Source organism: Embiotoca jacksoni, unplaced genomic scaffold (assembly GCF_022577435.1).
Source record: "Embiotoca jacksoni isolate LCO1_2020_lvr unplaced genomic scaffold, fEmbJac1.0.p SCAF_10, whole genome shotgun sequence".
In the NCBI taxonomy this organism is placed as follows: domain Eukaryota; kingdom Metazoa; phylum Chordata; class Actinopteri; family Embiotocidae; genus Embiotoca; species Embiotoca jacksoni.
The window spans coordinates 3029839-3049496 of NW_027185230.1; the positions used below are offsets into that span (position 1 = coordinate 3029839).

Genomic DNA, 19658 nt, shown 5'->3' on the forward strand with positions numbered 1-19658 from the left:
AAGTGATTCACGAAAGAGGGACTAAATCAAATATTTGAACGTGTTATGGACTGGTGCTTCAACTGAGTATTTTAAATTAGAGAGAAATGACACAGGACTTTTGTTAGTGCCAAAAGGCGTAATTTGCAATTTCAATAATCATGGGAAAAATCAAAACCGAATTTGGACTTGAAACAAGCCTTTTCTCTCTGGTTGTTGGATATTTTCACGCTCCCTAACAAGACGCAGTTTGAAATGTCCCACTGCCATATTGGTTGTTTTTTTTGTGTTTTTTGTTTTTTTTTAAATTAGCTGGGGAAGCCTTTCCAACAATATCCCTGCTCTAACAAACCCGCTTGCGTTGAGCCTTCCCATCTGCAATAATTATGCAACACGAGGTGGGATCAGGCAGGCTACCCACTCATGCTATAATGATGACCACATATATCCCTCAGCATATCCTCCACAACACCTGCATAATAGACTTCTATAGGAAAAGCATGGTAAAACGGGGAGCCAGCTCCGGCCCTGGTGTGTTTATGTTATGGTGATGAAGATGGAGGAAGCAGATCAACAATAAAAACAAAAGCAAAATCTCATATTTGACCAAATCTGCCTGCAACTGTTAAACGCTGCATCAAATGCTTTCTCTCTCTCTCTCTTTCTCTCTCTCTCTCTCTCTTTATCCTTTTATTTCTCCCACATGCGCGAGGCAGCACACGCGCGCACACGGTCCTCCCCGCGCAGCCGGGGCGCGCACACGACAACCTGCTTGCCAGTGCGGCGCGTACAGGAGCCCCCGACATTCCGAGCAGTGCCCGCGTCCGCCTGTGATCCCTACCTCTCGCCTCTCCCGCTCCGCTGGATGTTTGCGCAGAGGACACCTGCCTCCGCCGGTGACTGTCACCGATCCCCGCGGCGCTCTCCACGGCTTCTTTTCACCCCTTAACTTTTGCTGCTTTGTGACCGTTTTTTTTTTTTTTTTTTTTTTTTTTCTCTCTCTCTCTCTCTTTTTTTGTTTTGTTTTTTTTTTTTGGCTGAGGGCACCTGTTCCGAGACTGTTGAGGGTGAAAGACCGCTGTAGAGCGAGGCGTTTTTGACTTCCAACTTGGAGCTTGACGACACGGTTATTTCTGACAGCTCAGGAAAGTTGCTCTGCGTCAAGGAGCATGGGCGTAAACTTTAAAATCTTTTTGTAATCGAGAGACAGTTTTTTTTTTTCTTCTTTAGAATGAAGGCAGGTGAGTCACCCGTGGCGTGAGACGCGCGAAGAGCTCCACGGCTCTCCAGAAAAGGCGACACGGAGGAAGTCGTGATCTGTACGGCGGATTACGGACGGAACGGACCGATGAGACAACATGGGTAAGTAAGTGGAGGGGCTGTCTCATTTTTTAAAAACCGCCATCTATGAGTGCGTGGAGGTTCAGAAATCTCCCTCAAATGTTTTGCGGCTTATTCGTGCGCAGTAAGGCTGACATCTCCATCACTTTTGTCAGATATTATTCGAAATCTGTATTTAAGGGTTTCCTTCGTGAAGTGGCTTGAAGGCGCTGCGGCCAGAAGTGTTGATGCCTCTGAATATCACGGAGAGGGGAGAGACAGTAATTCTCTCACCTTTCTGATGTGGAAGTGATGGAGAGCAAAAATCTAAATCTGTCGCTGTGTCAGTGCGGAACGAGTTGAAGCCCTCAATAGGAGCCCATTATCTGTCCTCGATATTCAAGCTTCAATGACAAGGTTATCCACTCAATCCATACCTGACCTTTAACGACCGAAAATCTCCTCAGATGTGACTGTTTTCTCACGCCCCCCCCCCCTCCTACACCCCCCCCACCCGACACACACACACACACACACACACACACACACACACACACACACACACACACACACACACACACACTCTTCCTTCAAAGCTCTGACATTTTTTGACTTCATCCAATGTCCCCCCCCACCCCCCACCCCCCTTCTCCTGAAAGCTCTGGGCACCTACAATCTCATCCCACACTGCCTATCACCTCCTCCATTTTAGTGACTGTGGGTGCTCAAAAAAACAAAAAAAAGCTAGATATGCCGCTCAGCCTCACAAACCCACACTTCCCTTCACCGTTTCAGGGGCTCTGCGTTTATTTTATTTTTTTATGTTTGGGGTGCTCAGACTGCTCACTGAATATGCGGCGCAACGACGCTGTCACTTTCAAGCTGTGCGGAGCTGCTTCTAATAGAAAGCTGCAGGATGTCTCACGTCCTTTCCTTTTAGTGCAACTTTTGCTGTTGAAAATCTCAGAGACGGACTATTATGCATACCTAGGCGCGCACACGGCACGCACACATGCGCGCCCGGAGTGTATGTGGCGCAGAGAGAGCCGTTTGATTTGTGTCTAATCTCCATCCATGCGATTCAATTTGTTTGTCTTGTTTTCTTACTTGTTGGATTTATTTTGTTTATATTGGTTTGTATTCCCAAATCTGGCGAGAGGCTAACACAGGCTTGGAGGGAGGCGCATCCCACACATCTGTGCAGGATTGTGGCATTTCCCCAAGTAATGAGCAGCTTAGTGCAGCTAATGAGCACATACTATTACAGTTTTAATTATGTCATAGCAATTACTCTAACCCAAAATAAGTGGTTGTATTTGTGAGGATATTCACACTTCTCCCTGAAGCTCCCTGGCATTATGCATTCCATCATCATCCATGCATCTTGTCTCCCGGACTTCAATAATAAAACTTGGCATCAACATGAATAATCATCAACAGCATTAACTATCAACTGATCAGCATAGCATCTCCAGAGTAATGTTAAATTGTATTTCTGACTAATCACCAAATAGCTCAGTCTAAGTGTGAATAATGGCCATCACAATTTACTTCAAATGCTTGTTTTGCCCAACTGAGATATTCACAGCATCAAAGTATTTAATTGAAACAGAAGACATCTGTAAATTGTCACATTAGAGAAGCTGGAATCACAGAATTGCCTGGCACTTTTGCTTTATTGATGACTTAAATGATGATCAAAATTGCAGGCAACATTTGCTATTGGATGACTAATGTGCTTTCAAAAACAAGCAATGGAGTGAGATTTTTTTAATTGATATGCTCAGTATGTATAAAGTTACTAACAGTAATGGATTTGAATCACCTGTTTGCGGCCTAAGCTGTGGAATTTATATTCATGGCATCTTCCGACAACAACAAAAAACATACAAAAAAGGCCATACATTCGGCTGGACACAAGTAGGGAAAAGTAATGGAGGAGTCACTGTGGACAACAAAGTGGCCTAATGGTCCCCGATCTGACTGAACACGCTGGTCTGCTGTACTTGAACTGCTTAGGCAGGAGCAACAGGGCCGTTTGGCTCAAATAACACTCCATTTATTCAATAATCCATAATTTTCCTACAGCACAGAGACTAATTAGTAAGATACATTTTTTTCTTGAAAAAAATTAAAAGAAGTCACCTGTGGACACCGTTATTCCATCCCACATTTTCTAGATTATAATAGTGCAGATAATTAGAAGATCCAGTGTTGTTTATAGGTCGCCACTGGCACAAAACCGCCAACGTTTCCTGCAGCTCCAACACCATTAATGCAGGCGAGATCTCCTTTCTCAGCTTTGTAAATTCATTATCATAGTAATTCTGCCAAGTTTTAATTAGATCAAATACAGTAAATACCTTTAAGTGAAAGCCGAGATCTCTCAGTCCTACAGATTGAAGCAACATGTTGCTGTAAACTGGTTGGTTTCACTGTGACCGTGCCAAGATAAAAAAGAGAAACTAAATAACCTTGAATAGCTGCAGCTGTAGCTGCTTTTCAAATAGCTGAAGCCATCAATAAGGATTATTCTGTCAGTGTGAGGAATGTTTTCTCATTCTGAACATGACTGAAAGACCCCGTCAGCCATTTTTTTCTTTCTTTTTTTCTTCTGCTGAAGTTTAGTAATATTCACTTCACCACTCAGACTATCGAACCGTCATAACACCGCATATCAAATCAGATTCCTTCACTGTAGCTCCCGGTCATCGATTTTAATTTTTTTTTTGGTCCCTGTTGAGTGTTAGACCGAGTTGAGTGTCTTCAACAACACCTCTTCCAATTCTCTCTTTCTGTTCTATTTCAGTTTGTATTTTTCTTGAAATTCTTGTATGGCTTCAACTGTGAATGACTTCCCCAAAACAATGTGTCTTGCACATTGAACTCATCTGCTGAAATATGGGCAGACATAAAACTGAGAACAAAGTCTGGCATCAGGTTCTGGAAGCTGAGCTTGCACAAAGAAAAAAAAAGCCTCTGCAACAAGAAACACACCGAAATATATTGTTTTATGTCACCAATGTGCTCTATATCCAGCATTTGGTTGTCATGGTTTTATACAATTGATTATGCTTGCTTTTTAATATTTTTTGGCTGTATGAACTTTATTTGCAAGTCCAACAGCCTGAAGAACAAACAAGATAATGTATTTGTGCCTTCCAAAATGCTAATGACAGAATGTTTTCCGATCTGCTTCTAATTTACATCTTAAATGACTTGGTTAGGATTAGGGATTGATCTCTGACATCGTTGTAACCTTACTTCTTAATACTCCTCAGTAACAACATTCATTATTTATGATTGTCAGAAAAAAAATAAAGGGGTTGTGGTGTGTTTAAAGCTCATCAAAAACTCTGTTTCAAATTTGGAGCATTTCTTTGTAACTTGAAATATTAATGACTAAATGGGACAATAAAGATTAAAGTTCAGACAAAAATAATTCAAAATTATTATTTATTTAGAGTGTTTGTAAAAACTGCAATGTGCTTTTCATACTGCACTAACCTCGGGTTATGCGGGGACGCTTTCAACCCTTGCACATTCCAGGCTTCAGCCAAGGGCTTGCTGGTTCTGCTCCGGAGCCATGTTAGTCCCGGGTTTGTGGGGTTGTCTCCTGAAAATCAAATAAACAAAGGGTTAAAAAGTTTCCAAGGTGATGCCTTATTCTAGAATTCAACCATTAGTTCCAGACATTTAACCCAGGTCAAGAAGAAGGGCAGTCTCATGTAGCCCAGGGCTCAAGTTACACTGGGTTAAAATGTGTGACAAGGAGCTAATTGGCCCAGGGCTATTTTTAGCCCGAGGCTAACAGTGTGAAAAGCCCATACATTTCAATAGGATATACACTTAGAGAGAAATGTAACTGGGATTGGATTACGTTTCTATCAATTTAACACCCCGGTATCATACCAAAGCATGCAATACACTGATCAGTCCACCACAGCATACTGTGTGTGTCACGTTTTGCTACTTGGTTAGGATTAGGGGGAAAATATGCGCATGCTTAGGTTCAAGAAAACAAAACAAACTTGAACCCTGCTCTCCTGGGTTAAATTCCTGGTTTGATCAATCTAACCCAAACCAGTGTCACCACGAAGCGTGTAATACACCCACCAGTCCACTTGAGGGCAGCGTGTCAGTGTCACGCCTTTGCCTAACAAGGTATCAAAAAACATGTGCTCTCGGTAAATGAAAACATGTGGGAAACTATGTGGTTAGGGTTAAAGAAAAAAAAACAAAAACACGGCATTTCGGTTAGGGACAAAAAAAAAAAAAAAAAATCACCTGGTTGTGGTTAAAAAAAGCAACACGCAACCCAAGCGGTAACCAGCAGTGATGTCACCCATTGGTTTGTGAACGGCCATTGTGAAGCCTCGATTTCGGAATTTGGCCAGCGCCACCTTACTTGTCCCGAGAGGTTTGGAGCCAGTGGTGACCATATTTGGGCGAGCTGGGTGGGAGCGAGCGGAGGATCTGACTCTAACTGACTGGAAACCCGGCGACACTACGCCTCGCCCAGCGATAGACCTAACCTGATTGCGCCACAGGCCTGTCAATCAAACAGACCCCCCCCCCCCCCCAAAAAAAAAAAAAAAAAAAAAAAACGATGTTTTTGAAGTTTATTTTATAATTAATGATGGGATTATTTCCAGATGGATGGCTAGAAAACTGATCTGAAAGACTGAATTTAGCAAATAACATACAAAAAAATGCATGGAGAAATTTTATGAGTGAAGTTGAATGGCAGTCTATGGAACCGGAGGCTTTTTGGAGCCAACCTCTCGCGGCACCCGCTGGTATTACAGTTTAAGGCACTTCCGCATTGGCCTCATTTTTCAAAGCCGGAAGCTACGTCCATATATATTTATATAAAGTCTATAATGTAACCACACAAACCAAACAAGACAAAACAAAAAGGCGTCACATAGACACACTGCCTTCTTGTAAACTGGAGGGTGTACTACATGCTTTGTTACGAAACTGGGTTGTCCAAAGACCCCCAACCTTCTTCCGTCGTGCTTTTATACTTCGTCAAATGTCATCTGTTCCATGACCTTCGTCACATGACTTAGTTCTTCAATCCTGGTCTTACCTGCAAGGTGCCACACCAAGGCGAGGCAAAACATGACACTGACACTGACACTGTACCCTCTAGTGCAGGGGTCTTCAAAGTTTTTCAGGCCAAGGACCCCCAAACTGATAGAGAGATGGAGCAGGGACCCCCTTCTATATATATTGTATAAAATTGTGTTTTATATTAAACTGGAGGAGTGCAGGAGGCTTGGAGGGAAAGGTCCAGGCTCGTCTCACGCTGTGAGTGAACCGATGCCCAGTTTGAGAGAGCTCGTGTGTCGCTGAACGTGTCCATTTCTGATTGAAAGATAACATCTTCTGCCTCCATTTATTCATTCGCTACAATATGTTGGATTGATGTTAATGTGTATTTAAAGACATTTAAATTTGTGGAAAAAAATAATAGAAATATTGTCTAATCAGCCAAACATTTCACGGACCCCCTGCAGTACCTCCGCAGACCCTCTAGGGGTCGCGGACCCCCTGTTGAAGACCTCTGCTCTAGTGGATGGACAGATGTATTACATGCTTTCTTTCCACCAGAACCTCTGATTTTACCTTACAATATCCACTTGTAGTGACTAGTATATTGCATTAAAACAGAACTTGTCTTAAGTTATGATGAGTTCAGACACAACATGTTTATTTGCTTTAAACTAAAAGCTGAATCTTTCCTTAAATTTAAGCAAGTGGTTATGCTGCCTGCACCACAGACGGCAGTCTGGATTTAACTCCGGTCTCTGGTGTGAAAATGATGCGTCATCACCACCCAAACCATCTGCAATCAGGATGCAGATCATAAATGTGGCCTTTGATTCATTCAAACATAAATGCAGACAGTGATCAACTTGCACCTACACATAACTTGAGAAACAGTTCAGTTGTGCAGAAACATGAATGCTAAAATGCACGGTTGGATTGACAGTAGCCTGGCATGCATAAGCAAACAACACCACACCAACAACTGTGAGCATATTAAGATTTGAATATTGTTGCAGTATATTGGTGCATGAAAGTAGGTGACGTCGCCTTTTTTCATGCAGAGCCTCACCTGCTTAAACACCGGTAAGAGAGCTTAGATAAAAACACATATAGGCCTGCAGAAATCTCCTATATGAAAGAACCTGGGCTATTCTAACTTTGGCTGAGATTAGGACGTTAATCCACGGAGGAGCCCATCACTCAGAGTAAGAAGAAATTAGATTTTCAGGTCCTTTAAACAAATGACCAGTGCCGTCATTTTTTCCTGCGAGCGCAACGTCTTTGTATAAAGTATGTAGCCCACTGAAGGGGCATGGAGAAAAGAAAGAAGGTGGATGTGCTTTTATTCTGAAGAAATTGAACCAGATTTTTTTATTTTTTTTCTGTAAATCAAAAGAAATGGGTTTAAAAAAAAAAAAATACATCAAAGAGGTCTTTCATTTTCTGTATGTATAATAAAGAATATTCCTCCACATCATCAGTGCAAAGGGCATGAGATTGAACATGTACAGTTCAGACACTTTAGTTGTTTCTCAAGGTAAAATGAGTAAGTTAAAGCTTATGCAGCATAAATTGCTGAAATGATTCTTATTCACATTGGGACTCACTAATCACTGGCACAAAGTACAGAATTCTGATTCAAAATTAATGTTGATTTTCACAATCTTGGGCTGAAATTACCTTCGGTGCCTCTGATCTTTACTGATTACTAACATACCCAACACACATCAACACACATACACACATTTTAAAACAAAACATAAAACGACTTCTTAAATGTCATCGCATTAAATAGTTCCAGTTGTGCTTTAATCACTTTTAGAGGAAGAAAGCTTTAAGCATTGTATATCTTTATAGCCAATGAATTAAGCTTCTACCAATCTCTGGGGAAGATAAGCAGTACATTAGCTGGATAAAACAGATATTAGATATCAAGCCTAAATATAATCTGTATGCTGTTTCATGACTTTAATTATCTATTTCCTCAGTTTCCAGTCTTTCACAGTGCTTCTTGAGACACAATATCAAGTCAGATCAAAACATAACCGCTAACAGATAATTAAAGTTTTAATGGGGATACAAAACAAGACCCTAACATCTAAGAACCATATATTCCCAGCTAATATTTGACATTTTCACACAGTGTGTTTCTCATTTTGGTGATTGTCTACTCTAAAAAAAAAGTGTTGGTGGGCCACACAGACTTGAATATACAGATGTATGTTTATGGATATTCATGAGGTTCAAAGTCTCTCCAATATCAGGCCAACAGCTTGGCTTAGAGCAAACTGCAGGCACCAGACCAGAGTGGGCTGGCTGGAGTTCTTCTCTCAAAAGTCACGTTTCCGAGTGGACTTCCATCCAACATGTCTCATTAGGGCTGCCTTTCCCCACAGCGGGATGCTTTCATGGCCACACAAAACCTGCCGGTGTAAAAATGTTGACATTCAAAATAACCAATTAGCCTTTACAAAGGTCTCCCTCTTTGCAAATATTTTACACTCTTGACAACTAGAATCTGTGGTTACTACAAACAGGCTGTGCTCGGGGGCAACTTTCGAGGAAACAGATTGAGTTCTATCACTTGTTATTTGTCGGGTAGCTTCATTCAAATGCTTCTGAGACATCAGTTAGAGTACGGGTCTAAGTGATTAAATAAGTACCACAGAAATGTTATTTGCTTTTTTAACTGTTGGTTGGAGAAAACAAAATCATTTTAAGATGATACTTTCAGCTCTTGAAAATATGTATTAATAAGATTATAGAGAATAAACAACTGATTTATTTCTTAAATAAATAGATTAACCAATTGATTATGAAAATAACAAAAAGAAATGCAGCAAGTTGTTTACCTTGACTTAAAATCAAAGGGATGCTTCACTGAGGAAATGACTGACTGAATGAAGGATAATGTCTGTGGATGGATGATTATGAATGTCAGGGGAATCCATGTTTTGTATGGTTAATGTAGTTGACCAGCTATATCTGTGAGCATCCTCCATACAGTGTTCTGACTTGACATGAGTGTGCAGTGCCATCACTGGGTTGTATTGATATTATGACCCTATTTCATTTGTGCCCTAACAGGGCATGCACCTACTCATAGAACTGAAGTTATGTCCTTGATTTAGTATATAGTGTTTAGCCTCGTCTAATGTTTGCCCACCACAATCTTGACATTCAAAAACAAATTTCTGCTTGACAATTTGGAAGATACTTGTACATGATGTAAAACATAATGCGGCGAATATAAATACAATTTTAGTTATCAGCTAATAATTCATATTTATGTTTAAGCTAGGGGTGTGGCATGTCATGTCGTTCACGATAATACGAGTATCATTTTTCAGACAATATAAAAAATGTATATCGTGACCGGGGGCAACTTTCCGACCTCCTGACCTAATGACGTCATACTTTTACGCAGTGGAACTGTATGACATACGTTTGCAGCTTATGGAGCGACAAGCATGGCTAAAAGTCGCTATGTTCCAAAACATTTTTGCTGAGTGTAAGTTTAATTGACGGACGCGCTGATTCTCGTCTGTTCGTCTGAGGTGAACAACTAATCTCGTTACGAAATACAAGTGCAAATACAAGCTCAACAAAAGCCCAAAACTACGTTTTTAATGGGCCCAACTAAACTAGAAGTAGAATCAGGCCAAAACAGTGGTTTCATTTTGTTTAGATTCAACTGAATATTTGAAAGGATACTGTTATGTTTGTGCTGACAGAAATCTATTAACACTTTTGTTGAAATTGTGTGTATTTAAAATTAATAATTACATATTTTTCTGTATTTTGTCATATCGTCAAGAACATCGTTATTGCAAAAAAACCAACAAGATATAACAATATATTTTTAGCCCTTAACCCCTAATTTAAGCAACCCACACCCTCGATTTAGTCATGATGAAGCCTTCAAACTGAATTTGACAGACTAATTAATGATTTCTTGACATGTGATTATCAGATTATAATAGTCATTCACAATAGCTAAAAAAAAAATAACAGTATACGCTATGTTATTTATTATATACATTATAGTGTTGTTGTTTTTTTTTTTTTTTATCTTCGTATCAACGTGTGTACCCTGAACTCCCCGTATGATCTGCAGCCTTTTTTTTGTGTTACTCCAAGCTTTTCACAAAACCTGGCCAAATTTTGGAAATCTGAAGAAAATGTCACTGATTACTTTTAAAGTCTTGGCAAACTCAGATTACAAAAGCACAAAATTGGGTGAAAATACTGCTCCAATTAGTAAAACTGCACTCCAGCTGAGATAATGAAACGCTCTGACACATTCATACCCCCCCCCACCCCCGCCTCTGTCGGTCACACAGCAATGTTAGGTTCGTTGCCTCGCTCTCTCTCTCTCTCTCTCTCTCTCTCTCTCTCTCTCTCGTTATTTCCCTGTCACACTCTACTGGTAACTTCTTTCAATTTCTTTATTTTTCACTTAAATTGACTTTCCGCTTTCCGTTGCAACAGTCCCTCAGAACCACAGGCTAAGCCTCACCGTTGCTATCTTTGCCTACAGTTTAATCCTAGTGCATTTTTTTCTAGACTGCCAAACAAACATGTGCGTCATTAGGTGTCCAATTATACTGTCCGGTGACTAAAAGGTAATCTACACCTGCCAGCCAATCAGAATTCCCAGTGGCTGTGGTGTTAATGAGAAAAAATAGACACTCATATCAATAGACATTGCAACCAGGTCCGGCGCGCTGCACTTCCAGTGAGAAGTTGATGCTCGTTACTGGCAGTTGCTCATGGGGATAAATAAGAACTATGGGACATGCTGGTAATTCCATTGATCTAAAGTGTTAATGCTTCGATTTAGTGAATCAATACTCCTAATAATGGCATTAGCTCTTTAAGTAGTAATATTTTACAGCTGTATGCAAAAGTTTGAGCACCCCTGAGTTTAAAAAGCAATATTTAAAAGGAGCCCCAGCAGCAAACGGACACGGGGAAATGAGCCTTTCTTCAAACATTAATGCCCCGGCACTGTGTATTTCATGACCTTTATTAACTCATTAGGACTTAATTGACTCATTAGGACTTGTCAGGCAGGGCACGAATTTTCATTCGTAATTGCCAGCAAACAGATGATACATTTTCTGAATGCACAAACCTTGTAACTCTCAACAACCGGAGGCCGCCATAACTTACCGAGGACCCAAATATGAAGGTAAATGAGGAAAACAAAGCGAGGAAAGGCTACAAAAAAAATATCAAAGGCTCCGGCTCACAATTCCCATTGTGTGAAATGTTAAGGAATGGCAGTTACGGTCAAGACAAGATCTGAGATACAAAATATGCCCTTTCATATAAAACTACATGTCTTCTGGGCAGAAAGGGATAGCAGATCTGCCATCTGATTGCAGAGGAACTGCGGGGAGGCTCAGGAGTTTGAGAAGGGTTGTGCACCATTCAGCTGCACAGCATTGGTACACAAACAGGGTCCTTATCGAAGAGTCACCAGTTTTCATCATCTTTCACTTCCTGTCATACAAGTGCTGTTGAAAAACAGGCTAGTTTTTTCCCTGTGTTTTTTGCTGCGGGAGTTATTCTCTCTCCTTTTCATTTCACCTAAAATCTTACACGCAGTTGTTGCCTTTTTTTTTCTTTCTTTTTTTAACAAAGGCTCTAGCAGGAACTGCTCTGCCTGTCTTCATTCCTCTCTTTTACCGTTATGCTTGAGGAGGTCACGGACTCACTAGACCTCAGTTAATACCCCCCCCCCCCCCGCCACACACACACACACACACACACACACACACACACACACACACACACACACACACACACACACACACACAAATCCAGACAGAATAAGTGAGCTAACAAATCTGACTGCTAAATGCATTTAAATTTTAAATGGATACTGCCGGTCAGGCAGTATTTTGCCATTACTGCTGTGATATTAACCAGCGAAGCTCCACTCTGCAGTATATCTCCATCCTGCTGTACAGTACAGTGTGTATTTGCTCCTCCTATCTCTGCATGTTGCTCCATAGCAGTAAAATAAGCTTTTATCATAAATCAGCTGTTTTATACCGTTTCCTGCTTTTGCTGTAAGTCAGAATTACAGCTGACTCCAATTTTCAAATTAATGGGCGTAAAATAATGGGTTTTAAGTGTGTAAAAGGTGCTTCATTTCAATATTGTAAAGCCCAGTGTGTCCAATGAATCACCGTTGCATGATGGGCCCCGTGACTGGAAATATGTCACGTACTTCCCACGTGCCCTGAAAGTATTTTTAATTTTATGTGCCTTAAATCTGAGTGAACACACTCAATAATGTAATATATCACGCATGCTGTAGCACCCCAGAGTTTTGCTTGCCTAAGCTCGATCACACATCACACACTTTTAAACCCTTGGCTCCCGTGTCAGAGAGGACGGCAGGTGGGGGGAGGCGGGGGGAGGGGGGAGTGGAGGAAATGAGTCTGGATCTGAAGCTCTAATTTATACATCATATCGTATATAATACTGATTTATCTCCAGACTAAAGGTATAATCTGCTGTGATCAGTCCTGCCCTTGGTCAGACCTCATCTCTTGTCAGCTGTTAATTTTAAGCTTCTCAGATCATCAGAATGCACCATGTATGCAGTTTTAAGGAGGAGGGGAGGGAGAGAGACATATATGCAATCAAACATGGAGTGAATTAAGTCTCATGTCCTCCAAAAGAAAGCACAGATACAATAAATCTTAGAATCTAAAAAGTTGATGTCACTTTTCTGCCAGTCAATAACCTTTAAAAGCTGCCACAGCGAACCCTCCCTTGTAATATGTATAACCTGTGGTACAGTGGGCCATTTAATAAGAAATAGCAGATATATTTTGTTTTCTTGCACACTTTTCATTTCTTTGAAGTGCCCCAGCGCGCGGCCTGAGCGCTGTTGGCCAACCCACTTGGGCACTCTGGGTAATAGCCTTTGCATCAGTGCTCAGAGCACCGTGCATTCAAATGAAATATCAACTTGTCGCACGGCCAAGGAAGACGACAGCTGACTCTGCTGGGCCTGCCAGAACCCACTCTGTCCCGGGGGTGGGGGGAGGGGCAGTCTGCTTTTATGGGACTTCAGAAAGGTTGCCATTGGAACCTGACCTTAGGTGAGGTAATTGGGGAGATGATATATTTTAGGGCATTATGTAATAACTTTGGCTGTTTTGTGCATTTGCGACCCCATTTCAGTTGACGTTTAGTGTCTGCATTCGAGTCTAACTTCTGCAAACTACTTCTAGTCGGGGAGTAAGAGGAGCCCCGGGGAAACTGGAGCACAGAACCTATTCTCTAATTGATATTTATTGTCTGCAATTGCATTTTTATCACAAGGAAATTGTGTGGTCATTGCAAATTAGTTGTGGCACACAATAAAAGAAACCGCAATCTGCTCCAGTTTACTTCAAGTTACAATTATACATCTTGTACTTCACTAAGAGCAACATTCGACTGGCTGCAGAGCAGTGCAATACACAGTTATACCAACAATAATTACAAATAGGGCTATCACCATCATTATTTTTTTGTTGATGATACAAATAATGAATGGTTTAATTGTCTTATTATGCCTCTATTATACGCTTCTATCATAGTAGAAGTCTTAAACACAGCAGAAGGGGCACAATGTGGAAAAAGAACATATTGTAATGGAAATATGACGTTTCTGCTGTTTTTATTCAAATGAAGGGAAATGATTCCATCAATTTAGCAAAATGAGGGCAATCAGGCCTAATTACAACATAAATCAGCTTTGAAAATCAAGGTTTAGGTGTGGCAAAAAACACTCTATAAACCTAAACCAAATAAAAGCAGGGTTAATTGCGGGACAGGATTTTGATTTTGTTTGTTTTCTCATAAAAATGTACGGCATATTTTTGTTAGTTTTAATCACCAAAAACTAGAAAGACATTGCTAGTCTAGTTTTAATCATCGAAACATTTGAACAACTTCATGAACTGTTTTTTTCTCTGCCCTCTGAGCAGTATGAGGCTCGAGCTTTCATCATCTTCATCCAGTTCATTTCTTACAGTTACTGTAAGTGTCATTGTCATTTAACACAAGGTCAGTAGTAGAGGCGCTGTTTACTTGTCACACACAGTGTTCATGTCACTCTGCCCTGCATACAAAAGACTGACTCTCTTCACTAAAGCTACCAGCTCTCTGCACTGCGGATCAGCAAATCAGCAAATCTAGAGGAAGGTGTAGGTGGCTGACTGCAGACAATAATCCAGGAACTAACTCATTCCTTCTGAATGCAACACAAAAAGTGGTCAATTTACAGTAATGTTACAACCCCAGCACTATAAATAGGACCTATTGTGCTTTTCCATATTTTCCTTCATATATATAATGTATAAAACAATTTTTTTTTAAAAATGATTACAAGTGGCCAAAAGTTCAAGAAATTAAGTAAATGTATGTAAAAGTAATTCCTTCGAGAAAAAAAGCTCAGCTTTTTGACTGCTCTGAACACTCGGTTAGCGATGAGCTGACATCACAGATTTCTTTACCGAATGGCACAAGGTACAGGGCCTCGCCCATCCACCCCATCAGTCTGTCTCTGATGTTGTTCGAGGGCTCTGCTCAGCGCTAACAAGTATTGGGTGCTCGGCAGGCTTATGTAAAACAGCCTAATCAGAACAAAGGTGGGTTTTTAGGAAGGGGGTATTAAAGAGACAGGAGTTAAAATGGCTGGCTTCGGACAGAGAATAAACTGAGGAGCTGCATTAAGGGCCAGTATATGATAAATGAGTCTTTTAAACTGATTCATCTACCCTTGCTACTGTAGTGGGGTCCAAGAAAAAAACATGTTTTTTTTTTGGAAAGGCGCATAATAAGTCTCTCTTTAGTTACATTAGCTTACCTTATAATAATACTTACCTTACCTGTAAATGCCAGTGCTATCTACATGTTTTTTGTTGTGCAGAGGGCAGGATGCTGCTTATTAATAATACTGGAGCAGATCATACAGCTAAAGTGGGTTGGAGCCGCACGATGCATTTTCACCAGCCATCAGTGGCATCATCAATTGGCAAATGCACATAGGTCCTTAAATAAAACAGTAGTTAATTAATATATTTTTTTCACGTTAATTATGTTGTTTTTAGTTTTTTGACAGAAACGGCAATGTATTTTGTTCGTGCTCATTTTCTAACATAATCGCAACGTCAAGATTTCCGTCATGGAATAAAGGCCATCAATGCATATTTTCTGTCAAGGTTTTTATTAACAAAACATTGAATAAAATACATTCCCTTACTGCTCCTCATACTGACAGTGAAAATAGGTGGTGGGAACATACTTAAATCTTGAATAGATTTACTTTTGTGATAATGTCTCCTTTGGTGTTGCTCTACGGTGCTGTAGTTGTTCAAACCTCTAAGATTTAACTTTCGCAAGATCTGGAATCTCCAAAACCCCCGTGGCTTAAATCGGTCACGCTCTACTAAGAAAAACGGAGCCAGGTAAACAGATGTGTGTAGCTTACCATATTAGATCATATCTACTCTGAGGGGGAGCAGATTGAAGAGCAACGTCTGCCTGTATTTCTGTGTTTTTTTTTATAGTTAAGGTTCTAACTTCAGTTTTTTTCTTCTTCTTTCTATGAATTTTGGCCTTATCCTAAATTAACCTTTTGTTCCATTAATGATGATATCAATAGATAGATCTTTTAAATTCCAATAAACTCCAACTTTCTGGTATTAACTGCGATAGAAGATATTTTTACCTTTGTGTTCAATATCTAATGCATGAGTGGAAAACCTGAATAATGACTCCACACAACACCACATGTACTGATTGGTTAATCAATCTGTACTGAGTAAACGTCTTCTGTAAAGCATCTCATGGAACCCAGTGTACACATGTTCAGTGGGTTTTTATTGCTGTTCTGCCTGCGCTGAAATCCATGCTGAACCAGTGTGTGCTAATTAAAGATGCCGTCATGTGAGGCGTTAAGTGGCTGCACATTGTGGCCGTGTCTACACTGCCTGAAGTTTTCTACTTTCTAAAATGTATCTAAATAACTCCCATCTGTTTGTTTTTTTATAAGGGGCGTATGCACACAAAATACCAAATGTAATTTTAGTGATATGACATAGTGAGGTTTCCCTGAGGGTTCACAACAGAACTTTTAATTGCTCCGATGGGATTATCATTTAGGGGAAACTGATGGCTGAGTGTAGTGCTATGGAGGCTTGGTGAGTTCACGGAGTGGTTTTAGGAGTTGATGGAAGTGGCGGTGCATCTATTGCTTGGAGTACTCGAGGGATTTATTTATAGCACACGTTCTCACATTGCGTGTATATTCCCTCATTCCCATCCACTTATGTACATAGACCTCATTTCCCCCCTTCTTCTGCTTCTCTGGTTTGCAGTCACATTCTGGCCTACAGTATTCATGAAAACTTTAAACGTTAATAATAATAACTTCAGACCTTTTAAATGCTTTAGTGGGATTATCAGTTAGGGAAAACGGATGGCTGGGTGTATTACTAAGCAGTGCTTCCCATAGGTTGAGAGTTTATTTGTTGTGGCGGGTGACCAATTTCACAGTGGGAGATATATTTCCGGTATCTACAATTACACAGACATTCCCTTAATGCCTGCTGAAGTGCAAGAAACTGTGTGTGGCTGAAACAGTTTGAAGTGTCAAATACAGCATTCTAATATAAAATTTCCCTGAATTGAAATCATGTTTCCCCTTCGATTGGGATCCCCTGCCCTTCTTGAAAGAAACACGTCTCGATCAAAACTTAAAATATGGCTGAATTCTGTGTCAACCTTAGGGGCTTTTAATTTGAAATGGAAGTTGCGGCATGCATTTCACCATCTTGCGATGTAACTTTTAACTGTCACTCACTCAGTGACAGACATTTGCCTTATAGTTCTGGCTCCGTGGTTACAATCCAACCAAAAACATTGTATTTATGCTATATCTAATATATGAGCACCCATTTCTTTTCAGCGTATCTGCCGTGTTTTGAAAGCGTTGGCATTCTCGCTACTTTCTGTCCTCTGATCTCTGTGTTTCATGAAGGGTGACGCTTAACCTCTGATGCCCTCAAATGGTGGGGAGCAGACATGTGAAGGAGAGCGAGGGGGAATTGACCACATTTGTCCACAAGATTGCATCAATAGGGTCAGATTAAAAAAAAAAAAAAAAAAAAAAAAAAAAAAAAAAATCAAAAATAAATAAAAGAAAATGCTGAAATATGTCAGCAAATATAATTCAATATACCTGGGCTGGGCGCCTAAGTAAAGCCTATGTGTGGGAAACACATTGACATCTTTTAATATTATTAGTCTGGGGTAAAGATGGGCTCGATATTGACACCACATGGATTACTTGTCCCGTGATTGTCTCTCATCTATCCAGATGCAGAATAATCATTTCTTGACATTTTATGATTCAACATAACTCACTTACAGGATTGTGCTGCCTTGACAGAGGTATGTGCTCCTCGAGTGCTTTCTAGTAGTCATGGGAAAAGTGTAATCGGAACAGAGCCGTTAAGATTGTGCAAAGGTATGCTTTAGCACACACATCCTAGTTCATGTTGCACAGGAACTAGTGCAGTAATTTTCAACCAGATTACCCCACGCAACTTCCATTCATGTAACTGCAATAAATGTAGTGGAGTAAACCAAGAGGGAATTCGGCATTCTGTTCTGCTATCTTGTCATTCCTGCAAGAACGTCAGTGGGAAGTACTGCTAAACACTGTGTGCAAATGTCAGAACAAAACATTAATTCTAAAATTGTAAAACAGGAAATTCAATCGCTAGTAAAATGTAGTTTTGATCAGGTGAAATTCAAGAATGACCTACCGGCACTGAGGTGCAGCATGGTGGGATCCTAGTTTGTGATTGCAGATCATGTGCGGCAGTGAATGTTTGCTTCACATTTTAGCATGAAATTGTCACTATGCTGTGTTGACAACCCCCAAGTTGGGTTATAATGATGCATGATAATGTTTGCCGCACACCATATGCCACACAATGGAAGGATATTCTACTGCTTGTTTTTTTTCTTCTTAGTCTGCAGCTTAGAACACCAGGTTAGCACACAGACATGACACATGATTTACTGTACACAAGATGCATCTGTCCTGGAGCTTTGCTGTGTATTAAAGCTACATGTGGAGTGATGAACACTAACAACTGTCATTACCCAACACTTAAATGTTAATTTAGAGCTTTTTGATAATTTGTCAATGTTAATATGAAGGTGATTACAATGTAAAGGATATGCATTTGTCAAATTTGCATCATCACGTCTTTGGATTTTCCATCATTATAGTCTCTCTGTCTGTTTATCTTTAACAATGTCCATATGTCTGTCGACAATGTTCTGGAAGGCAATAATTTTATACAGAGTTGCACATCATACCAATAATACGATGCAGTTCTGTTTTGGTATTCATGTCATTCACTTGCTGTCACTTTATAAACCTCGTGCAAAGTCAAACAGTAACTTCCTATGCATATATAGAACCAATCAGAACGGATGTGTGTGCTTTTCTGTTTCTGATCTTGTGTGGACAGAATTTAACTTTTGATTTTGAGAGCGAGGACAGTTTTGGAAAGTGAGTACGTGTCGGTCCATGCTGACTTTTTCAAAGGGAGGTAATATTACACTGGTGCTTCAACCCTTTAGAACTTTCTATATTTCAACATAAATTAATAAATGAATCAGATGTTCACACAAACAAACGAATGAATTAAAAGTACTATAATTGATCATTTCTTTAGTAAGAAAAACAATCCCATAAAAACCTTTGATGTTTTAAGCAAACATATAGAAATGAAAAGCTTCTTGAACAACTTCCCAGCACCACTGTATTTTGAAAGCAATTTTTTTGTGAGATTTGAATGTCCTTAGTCTTAGGACAAAGCCCTGGGTCAGGGACTTGTTCCTTATAGTGCAATCACAATGTGTTAGGATAGTGACATATCTTTTAACATGTTGGCTTTGTACTGCAGCATGTGAAATCTAAAATCATAAAAGCCTGTAAGGTTAAAGGCCTGGCTGTCAACTTTAATTTGAAGGTGTTTACATCAGAAGAACATCTCACACTTTAGTCATGAAAACCCCTGCTTTCCTTGCCTGGATAGTTTTTTATTTTTTACAACCTAGAAAATTGTGAGACTATGTATACAAAGGGACAAAGCCCAAGAGCAACTTAAAAAAACGTGTCAATAATTGCATTTTCACAGAGGTTGAGGTTGCCATTGATCCAGAAAAAGATATTTAAAATTATGAGCTCCTGCATTAGCGGGTCCATT

The 19658-nt window shown here is 40.1% G+C and overlaps 1 protein-coding gene across 2 annotated transcripts in view; it reads left to right on the forward strand.

Moving 5' to 3' along the window:
• Positions 1–773: 773 nt before the first annotated feature.
• Positions 774–19658, forward strand: part of lrrtm4l1 (leucine rich repeat transmembrane neuronal 4 like 1) — a 58347-nt gene continuing 39462 nt past the window's right edge. For both annotated transcript variants that reach the window (XR_011178896.1, XM_069161882.1), the window contains exon 1: positions 774–1341. Coding sequence is in view for 1 of the 2 variants with exons in the window: in XM_069161882.1 (XP_069017983.1) it covers positions 1338–1341 (4 nt within the window). In the remaining variant the exon portion in view is untranslated. The remainder of the gene's footprint in view (positions 1342–19658) is intronic.